The sequence below is a fragment of the Haplochromis burtoni genome, unplaced genomic scaffold, assembly GCF_018398535.1.
Source record: "Haplochromis burtoni strain Fernald_Lab_line unplaced genomic scaffold, NCSU_Asbu1 Contig_634, whole genome shotgun sequence".
Taxonomy (NCBI): Eukaryota; Metazoa; Chordata; class Actinopteri; order Cichliformes; family Cichlidae; genus Haplochromis; species Haplochromis burtoni.
Window position 1 is genome coordinate 45,946 of NW_024582995.1, and position 9,913 is coordinate 55,858.

The window sequence follows — 9,913 nt, forward strand, 5'->3', positions numbered from 1 at the left end:
TTTTTTTAATGTAAAATGTCATCCTCTTAAACCAGCTGCTGATAAAATTGTTATAACTCTAAGAAGATTTAACAAGGAAGTTATAAATGGCTGGACCCCATTAATCTTTAGGGTAAAATATATTTTATTAAATAATAACACTAAACACTGAAGGTTACTTTACAAAGAATTAAAAATCAATAAGAATGAATGGAAATACCTATCAAATTACAATATGTAAAATCATTAAGAACAGAGAATCACAGTGAGTAAGACAATTTAAGGAGGTGCAGGACAAAAGATTGCATAGTGAAGAAAAAGTCAGTGTTATATACAGTGGGATGCAAAAGTTTGGGCAACCTTGTTAATAGTCCTTATTTTCCTGTATAAATCGTTGGTTGTTACGATAAAAAAATGTTAGTTAAATATATCATATAGGAGACACACACAGTGATATTTGAGAAGTAATGAAGTTTATTGGATTTACAGAAAGTGTGCAATAATTGTTTAAACAAAATCAGGCAGGTGCATAAATTTGGGCACCACAAAAAAAAAAAATGAAATCAATATTTAGTAGATCCACCTTTTGCAGAAATTACAGCCTCTAAACGCTTCCTGTAGGTTCCAATGAGAGTCTGGATTGTGGTTGAAGGTATTTTGGACCATTCCTCTTTACAAAACATCTCTAGTTCATTCAGGTTTGATGGCTTCCGAGCATGGACAGCTCTCTTTAACTCACACCACAGATTTTCAATAATATTCAGGTCTGGGGACTGAGATGACCGTTCCAGAACGTTGTACTTGTTCCTCTGCATGAATGCCTTAGTGGATTTTGAGCAGTGTTTCGGGTCGTTGTCTTGTTGAAAGATCCAGCCCCGGCGCAGCTTCAGCTTTGTCACTGATTCCTGGACATTGGTCTCCAGAATCTGCTGATACTGAGTGGAATCCATGTGTCCCTCAACTTTGACAAGATTCCCAGTCCCTGCACTGGCCACACAGCCCCACAGCATGATGGAACCACCACCATATTTTACTGTAGGTAGCAGGTGTTTTTCTTGGAATGCTGTGTTCTTTTTCCTCCATGCATAACGCCCCTTGTTATGCCCAAATAACTCAATTTTAGTTTCATCAGTCCACAGCACCTTATTCCACAATGAAGCTGGCTTGTCCAAATGTGCTTTAGCAAACCTCAAGCGGCTCTGTTTGTGCTGTGGGCAGAGAAAAGGCTTCCTCTGCATACAGCATACAGCATACAGCATCTCTTTGTGTAAAGTGTGCCGAATGGTTGAACGATGCACAGTGACTCCATCTGCTGCAAGATGATGTTGTAGGTCTTTGGTGCTGGTCTGTGGGTTGACTCTAACTGTTCTCACCAGTCGTCGCTTCTGTGTATCCGAGATTTTTCTTGGTCTGCCACTTCGAGCCTTAACTTGAACTGAGCCTGTGGTCTTCCATTTTCTCAATATGTTCCTAACTATGGAAACAGACAGCTTAAATCTCTGAGACAGCTCTCTGTATCCTTCCCCTAAACCATGATGGTGAGCAATCTTTGTCTCCAGGTCATTTGAGTTGTTTTTGAGACCCCCATGTTGCTACTCTTCAGAGAAAATTAAAAGAGGAGGAAAACTTACAATTGACCCCCTTAAATACTCTTTCTCATTATTGGATTCACCTGTGTATGTAGGTCAGGGGTCACTGAGTTTACCAAGCCAATTTGAGTTCCAGTAATTAGTTCTAAAGGTTTTGGAATCAATAAAATGACAACAGTGCCCAAATTTATGCAACTGCCTGATTTTGTTTAAACAATTGTTGCACACTTTCTGTAAATCCAATAAACTTCATTTCACTTCTCAAATATCACTGTGTGTCTCCTGTATGATATATTTAACTGACATTTTTTATTGTAACAACCAACGATTTATACGGGAAAATAATGACTATTAACAAGGTTGCCCAAACTTTTGCATCCCACTGTATGTCACAAACAGTTTTGTCAAGGTTTGCTGTATAGCAGGCAGGGTGTACTACAAACACAAAAGCAAAACTTGAAACTAGAAACACAAAAACTCAAACTAAAACACAAGAAAATAAACCAGGAACTGAGAAATAGGAATTAACTTTTTAAACATAGGCTGCATCTTCCTGAGGGCACATTTGTAGACCGATTACGTCACAGCAACGCGACAAAGGCTGTCTCAATTCGTAGACTCCTCTTAATCCGGCCGACAAATGCGTCCTCATTTTCCCCAGATTTGAAGGATGGGTTGGATGTATCCTTCGTGGCCCACAATATCCAAGTTTTGGGACACAGCTAATGAGAGGATGGGGAACAGGTGGTAACACAGCTGGGACAAATCAGACCTAATGAGACAAGGGGAAGCAAAACCAGACACACTGCACACAGGACAGGGATTATCAAAATAAGACAGAAAACACATGGCAGACATGGACTTGACACAGTAACAAACTGCGACATGAGACACGACTGACTGGGGAATGAGAAAAACGTGAAGTCAGAAGTAAACCTACACTAAATGTGAGATGCACAGGAACAAAAACCAAGAAATCAGAAAGCGAAAAACTAGAGAGCTACAAATACAGAACCATAAACCAAAAGACTAGTAGTGATAAACTGTGATGAAATCAAAAAATTATAATAACTCAAAACACTGGGTCACTTACCCAGGACTCTAACAAGTTTAAAGACATCAAAAAAATAACTAAAAATATCAAAAGTATGTGAGGAAATAAGTCCAGGCTTGGGACTGGCACTAGGAGTACACTAACAGCACCATGCAGTCTCATTGCAGTTTGTAAAATAGTCACAACTATAATTTTATTAGTTTGTGTTTCTGTACATTAACTTTTATTCTTTTGTGTGTTCCTCAACATGAATTTCCCAGCATTAAATTTGAACTTTTCATCCCTCCATTCTCCTATATACCGAATCTATTGTATATCTCAAATATTTTCATGCATCATCACTTTTAAAAATATTATTAATGAACAACATGCTGCTTAGTTAAGTTTAGACAGGTTAGTTTTGTTAGGTTTTGTTTTATTATGGTACTGGACTGATTGAACAGCAGCACACACCTGAAAAGATATGCTTCCAGTGGTAAAACAGTGCCACCTTGTGGTGAATTCTTTTGTTACAGCTTGCAGGGGCAATTACAAAAAGTACCTTTAGACAAAACAGGATTTACAGAGAGCCAGTCTCCATATGAGTATATAGAAGAAAAGATCTGAGATTCTGTAAGAGGAGACAAGGGGTGTCAAGCCTCTCCTTTGGTCAACTCACAAAACCAGTGCTGACTGCAGGTTAGGGTTAGTCAGTGGTGCTAGTTTATAAGGTGGGGGAAGCCTGCAGTCAGCCGAGACTTAAATGGTCACTTGGATGAGTGATGAGTGAATGTTTTCCCCACTGAAAACACTACGTCCAGATTAACAGAATAATTTTTTTGTGATATAACCTTTTTGTGTACATTGTGTACAACCAGTTTTGACTTGATAATGTCAGTACTGGGTAAAAACTGTTTGAGTCCTCAATGTATCTTTCCAGGAAGTGATGCCTACATAAATGAAAACAGGATTGATCCTTAAAAAAACCTGTTCATTTTCTGTGCCAACCAATAATCTATAGAAAATTTCTAGCTCCTTCACTTTGAGGAGGTCACCGGCTCCCAACTGAGCGGCTGACTGCAATCAAAGAGTGCAAACTGAGCGAGATGACTCACCTCTCCTCAAGTTCCTGTGTCTGTGCCACTTGGTTTGTGATTTTAAGCCTGGGCACTCGTTTAATATACGAGGACGTTGCATGTTAAAAGAAAAGAATATATAGATTAACCTTGATAAATAAGGGTTATTTGGTATATACTAGCTAGTATTAGCAGCGTTTACAGTAAAAAAACAGTGACGTATTTAACTACACTGAACAAATACCAAATAATCGTGTTGGCTCAGTCAAATGGCGAGTAGAGGGCAGCTACACTCTCTTTGGCAGTTGCACAGAGCTAGCTAGTAGGCTATCCTCTATCGATTAACGCCAAACAAAATTACGAATGGAAAATGAGATATCACACAGGTTAATTTTTGAGTAAGTTACTTGGTTTATCTTAATTGCGTTGAATTAATGAAAGGAGGTAAACTCTGAAAACAGGCCAGAGTTCGGGATTTTCTTTTCGCCTCTCGCTTCACAAGCGTACATGCAGAGACTCATCTTTATGCATAAGTGGTCTTTGTTAGAAGGAAACCACAACTGAGCTGCACCACGGGGAAAAACCAAGACGACGCTGTAGGCGTGTCTGTCAACTTTATCATTTCTTTCAGGAAGTAGACATATTTTATTTCTCGTGCCATAACTTTTCTTTTGCGTGCGATAGAAACACGTTGATGGTGAGCTTTGGTTGAGGAACTGTCATGTCGGACTCTTTGGAACGGTCTACGAAGATCAACTCGTTGAAGGAGCCGGTTGTGAAGAGGCTGTGTGAGGTGCTGGACAAATCCAGCACTAAAGGATGGCGAAAACTTGGAGAGATTGTTGCCAATGATAGACGGTTTAAAGTCAGGTGGGTTAAACATTACTATTAGTACTTGTACTTAGCAAATGACCAGAAATCATTGCATGCATACACTTAACCACCGGTTTATTTATTAAAGCTAATGGAGACTAATGCGATTAACTTTCATTATAGTTACACTGTTCGGTTTGGTGGTTATTGTCAATTTTATGTTGTGGTTTATATTAAAAAATAAAGGTGTAGAGTAATACAGTAATGCACAATTAACCTGTATATTTTCTGGCATAAATAAATATGTAACTCCAAGTTAATAAAATCAAGAAACCCTCATTGAGAGATTAAATTGGACAAATATTTGTTTTTCCTTACAGCGTCTTCCAGGTTAATGGCAGTTAATGAAACTATCAATCAAAAGTGTAGGGTCCAGTCATTATTTATATGCAGTTTTATTAACAAATAATGATGATGGCTAATGTTTGCCTCTGTTTTTTCATCCTAGCTGTTACTGTACAGCTGTAACATTATCATATGATATCACACCTGCCGAATATCACTATTACACCGTGTGTTTGAGTACATATATTCCCCGTACAGTGCAGTCTGCTTATAAGATGAAATATGCATTATTATACCAAAACAGCAGCCAAAACTTAAAAAACAACGTGGCTCAATCAAATAAGTACAAACTAAATAAGCTCAGACAAGTGTAAAATAGCACAAAAGAAGGGAGTTCAGGTAAATAGAGAATCACAAAAACTGAACAGCAAGACATATCAGCTCTTAAATATAACCTATTAAGGAGCTTTGTAATAAGCTTCAACAAATACAAGTGTTACGGTATGACACTAACATCTATCTGTTAGATAAAGTGTTTCACTGATTGTGCACTAAGCAGTGCAGATGGTTTAAAGATTATCATTAATTTGCCTTTCTTTTAAATTTGTGTAAACTTATTCCCTTATCTTTGTCTAACAGTTTCTTATGATCTGAGTTTTCGTGTGTGAAGATGGTAAAGACGAGTTTTACTGTAATACGATTTGAAATATGAAATGCTGACAATCACCTACATGTTTTCCAGCTCGGACGACATGGAGATGTGCTCGCTGAAGGTGCTGGAGCTGGAGGGAAGCCCGAGTCTCATGCTGCTGAGGCTGATGGGAGAGCGAGGCTGCACCACAGGCCATCTGATGGACTACCTCCAAACTTTAGGCAACTCAGAGGCTCTGCAGTGCCTGAAACCGCCAGGTAGAGTAAAACCACATCGATGCTGCTATGTTGTCAATCATGCAGGTTAATCTTCACTTTCTGCATTCTTTTTATTTCTCATCTGAAGCTCGCAGTTCATTGTGCTGTTTGGATGAAACTTATAGGCACCACAAAGTTCTGCTGTATACAGTGCATCTAAATCAGTGTAAATTCACAGTAATTATCCTGTACATGTGCAGCCCTCCAGATCCTCATTCAGCCCCAGGCTGTATCCATTATATGTGGCCACAATCTGCGGCTCAGCTGCCATGCTGTGGGCAAGTCTCCAGTACAGTACCAGTGGTTCAAATCTAAGGAAGAGGTGAGTTCCTCTGATGCACACACACACACACACACACACACACACACACACACACACACACACACACACACACACTGAATTTTTTCTGACTTTAAATGAAGTACTTGCGTTAAAACCTCTTTAGCGTTTTTCACACATTCACTGCAGCCATAACTTTATTAACTTTACTAGAAATGACACAACTGAAATGCATGTGAGATCAAAAATGTCCAACATGGTCTGATCAAACATTAAATGGTGTTTAAACCGACAACTTCCTAGTACAAAGTCCACCTGCATGATCCGGTAAATTCACCACTAGTGAGTCCTGCGGTTGCATTCTCTTCTCAGTCAGGACTTTCCCATAAAACAGAGTATTTCCAATAGTGAGAAGACATGATTACCCTATCATCGGTGCAGTAAATAGCACTGTTGTTTCATCATAGTTAATGGGTGATCCTAAATAAGTGGTGAAGAAACTTACCTGAATCTCTTCCTATAGCGCAGCGATGTTTTTTAGTGAGCTGAGCAACTCATAAAGTTGCACAGTTGCAATTGTCTGCATGTGTCAGCGTCAGCATGCATTCAGTCTTGTGACGCCATGCTGAAAGGGATACATAAGTGTTACTCATTCTGACTTGAAGGATGTAACTTTTTTCAGAAGTATGGCGTGGGTGCTCAATCATAGAAAAATACACATTCAGATGCTGTCGTATTATTAGGAGGAAGGAGCTCATGTCTGAGTTTCTACCCAAAGCTTTGATCTTTTCTAATGAGTTTGTGTTTTGGTTTTAGTTTATTTTCACTCAGTTTACAGAGTGGTTTTGCTCATTGTGTTGTGTAGTTATTGTTTAAATTTCATTAGTGTCAGTGTTGTTTGTGTGTTTTTAATGATTATAAGGAGGCTGTTTGTCAGCCTCTTCCGCCTGATTTCCCTAAATGAACTAACAGACTAAAACTAAGGACATTAGTTTTATAAATACACAATTTTTTTCCAATTGTTTTTCAAGACACTAAATGTAATTTTAGGTAACTGCAAGGTTATTTTAAAAAATATTTTTCCCCAAACTGTTAACTTTGCCTCACGGTCTCTGAAATGCATTTCCTTAAGCAGTACTTCCTGGCAGAAGTCTTTAAGGAAGTCAGGATTTTAAGCAGTGAGTCACAAACTTGAGCTGAAGTACAAAATTAACAAGTTTGGGCTTGAAGCGATCTCAATCAGCACCTTTTTCAAATAGAAACAGTGCTCCTTGTGCCCTGCTTGCTCCTGATCTTGTGATGTAAAAGACTTCATCATCCCTTTTTGGATTTCAGCGACTCATAAAGATCATTGACAGTAAAAGATCAAAGAAAGACAAAGCTCACAGGCCCAAGTTGAGAAAAATGTATATACCTTCCAGTTTATTATGTCCATAATGATGACATAATGTTTCCATCATGCAGAGTTTTCAGGCATTAGATAAAATGACTGTGGTGTCGAAATTGTCTCACTTCTGAGCTGGGAACAACCTTGTAAACTAATAAATGTGGTTTTCAAACTTCAGGTTCCAAACAGCTTCTCCCCAGACTTGGTAATAAGTCCAGTCCAGATGAAGGATGCTGGTTTTTACATCTGCAGAGTCAACTGTGGAGATGCCTTTGAATTCAGCCACTGGGCTCAGGTGGATGTCCTGAATGTCACCTTGTGTTACGGTAAGATTGTGCAGGTTTATATTCAGTAGCTCTGTCCAAAAATCATATTCAGTTAAGGTGATGTTTGATGTTACAGCTCTGATTGTTAATATTTAACATCTCTGGGCTTTAGGAGTTGAATTACATCACTGTCTATATGCTGTCCGCTGTGTGGATAGAAGAAATTAAGTTATCAGGTCATGATTCACCTCATGAGCCATGACAAAAACTGAAAGAGACACAGTTTAAATTAAAAGTATTAACTGAAAAGAGGTTATGTGGTCAGTGTTGTGGTCAGCAGGTGGAGTTAAAATGGTGAGTGTAAGAGCGGGGATTGGGAACTCAAGGGCCGGTGTCCTGCAGGTTTTAGATATCATCCTGGGTTACCACATCTGAATCAAACAATTAGTTCATTATCAGGCCTGTGGAGAACTTCGAGACATGTTGAGGAGGTAATGTAGCCATTTAAATCAGCTGTTGGATCAAGGACACATCTAAAACCTGTAGGACACTGGCGCTTGAGCCCTGGAGTTCCCCCACGCCTGGTGTAAGGTGTTGTACTATGCAAAACTATATTAAAAGGTTGAAGCAGGCAAAACAAGTAACACAATGCTGGGTAGATAAGAGAGAGAGAGGGATACAGCTCAAATGCTGGAAACTGACCAAGTGCTCCCATTTGCATTGTTTGACTCCGCCTACCAAAAAACCTCCAAAAACACATCAACTCTGGCCAAGACAGGAGGGCTGTCATGAGTTCTTACTGTTAGAGAAAGGGCCTTTTTTGTAGAGCCGTTGGTAATCTTATCTCCAGTTAAAGCTAAAACATTGAAGTTTCTTTAGCAGCGTTTGTGAATGGCTTTAGCGTGATGCAGAAGTGATTTTGTAATTCCTGTGGTTAATTGCTGTGGTTATTAGCATAAATGCGCTAAATATTAATTCTGCGCTACAGCTGCTCAGCCAAGAATCTCAAGAATCTAGCGTGTGTGCGAATTAGCGCGGTGTTAAACACTGCACTCTTGTTACATCACAATTGTTACAGATTAGTTATAAGACCAAAAGCTCTTGTCTATTCAATGCAAAGCAGCAGTGATTGACAGTTTGTTGTTATATTGTTTGGATAGCAGGCGAAGTATTTCATAATCCAGAGCCACGCCTGCTGGTACACATCTTGAATGTGTGGTACTAGAGAAGAAGTTTAAGTGTGGAATTTAAATCCTCAAAAAAGGACCAGTGACTGTGATCGTTCTGACCTGATGCCTTGCAGTGTGCGCTAGCTATATACTGTGCACATAGCTAGCACACTTGCAATATTTAATACATATGCTCTTCAGATGTTTGTCTTTTATGAGTTTTTGTTTTACTTCCTTCCAGCTACCCTGTGCTCCTGTGCCTGGAATATGAAAATAACATGGATGCTGTGACGAAGATGTGGCCTTATTGCTCAAAGCTAATAAATGGCACACTACAAGCTTTTGTCACTGTAAAATAGCTTTGCCTGATTTGGTTGACTATTAATAAAATTAACTTTCCCAGCTAACCTATATCCCTCTTTGAGGACAACAACCAACAGTTGCAACCTAATAATGTACTAGTAATTAAATAACATAAAAAACGGTATGCAAAATCTTGCAGTTTACACAATTAATCAGAAGTTTCTTTCTTGGTGTTGTGTACAATGGTTTTCTCCAGTATTCCAACATTTTATTCTGACTTTATGTAGATTTTCTCCATTGAAAACAAATTATTCATCACTGAGATATTGTTAGTGTTTGAAGCTCACTGACCTCAGTTTCCTGTTCTTTGTCTGAACAGGACTTGTTTATTTTTGCGGGACCTGAAACTCTGTCACTTTTTCCAGCTCAAATGGGAATCCTTTAACGGATGAAGAATACGTTATGCAGTGCTGTGTGTAATTGTCTTCTTTCCTCACATCACCAGGGCAGAGTTATCACTCTTTAGATGGTCGACTAAAGGTGGTGATCCAGCCTCAGTCCCAGCGGCTACATGTTGGGGAAGATTTGCAGCTGGAATGCGGAGCCGTGGGACGGCCGATTCCTCGATACCAGTGGCACAGAAATGGAGTCCCAATTCCAAATTCTACAAAGAGGAAACTCATGGTGAGAGGATATGGGAAGAAATGTTTTTCTTTTATTGCTTGTGTGTGTGTGTGTGTGTGTGTGTGTGTGTGTGTGTGTGT

The 9,913-nt window shown here is 39.1% G+C and overlaps 1 protein-coding gene across 2 annotated transcripts in view; it reads left to right on the forward strand.

The window, feature by feature from the left end:
* The first annotated feature begins 3,819 nt into the window (after positions 1–3,819).
* The window catches only part of malt1 (MALT paracaspase 1), a 15,319-nt gene continuing 9,225 nt past the window's right edge, over positions 3,820–9,913 (forward strand). The window contains exons 1-5 of one of the 2 annotated variants that reach the window (XM_005949113.3): positions 3,820–4,547; positions 5,578–5,744; positions 5,945–6,066; positions 7,590–7,737; positions 9,655–9,833. In XM_005949113.3, coding sequence (XP_005949175.1) covers positions 4,399–4,547; positions 5,578–5,744; positions 5,945–6,066; positions 7,590–7,737; positions 9,655–9,833 — 765 coding nt within the window. In that variant the 5' untranslated portion in view covers positions 3,820–4,398. The remainder of the gene's footprint in view (positions 4,548–5,577; positions 5,745–5,944; positions 6,067–7,589; positions 7,738–9,654; positions 9,834–9,913) is intronic. The other variant, XM_005949118.3, reaches the window with a different exon arrangement.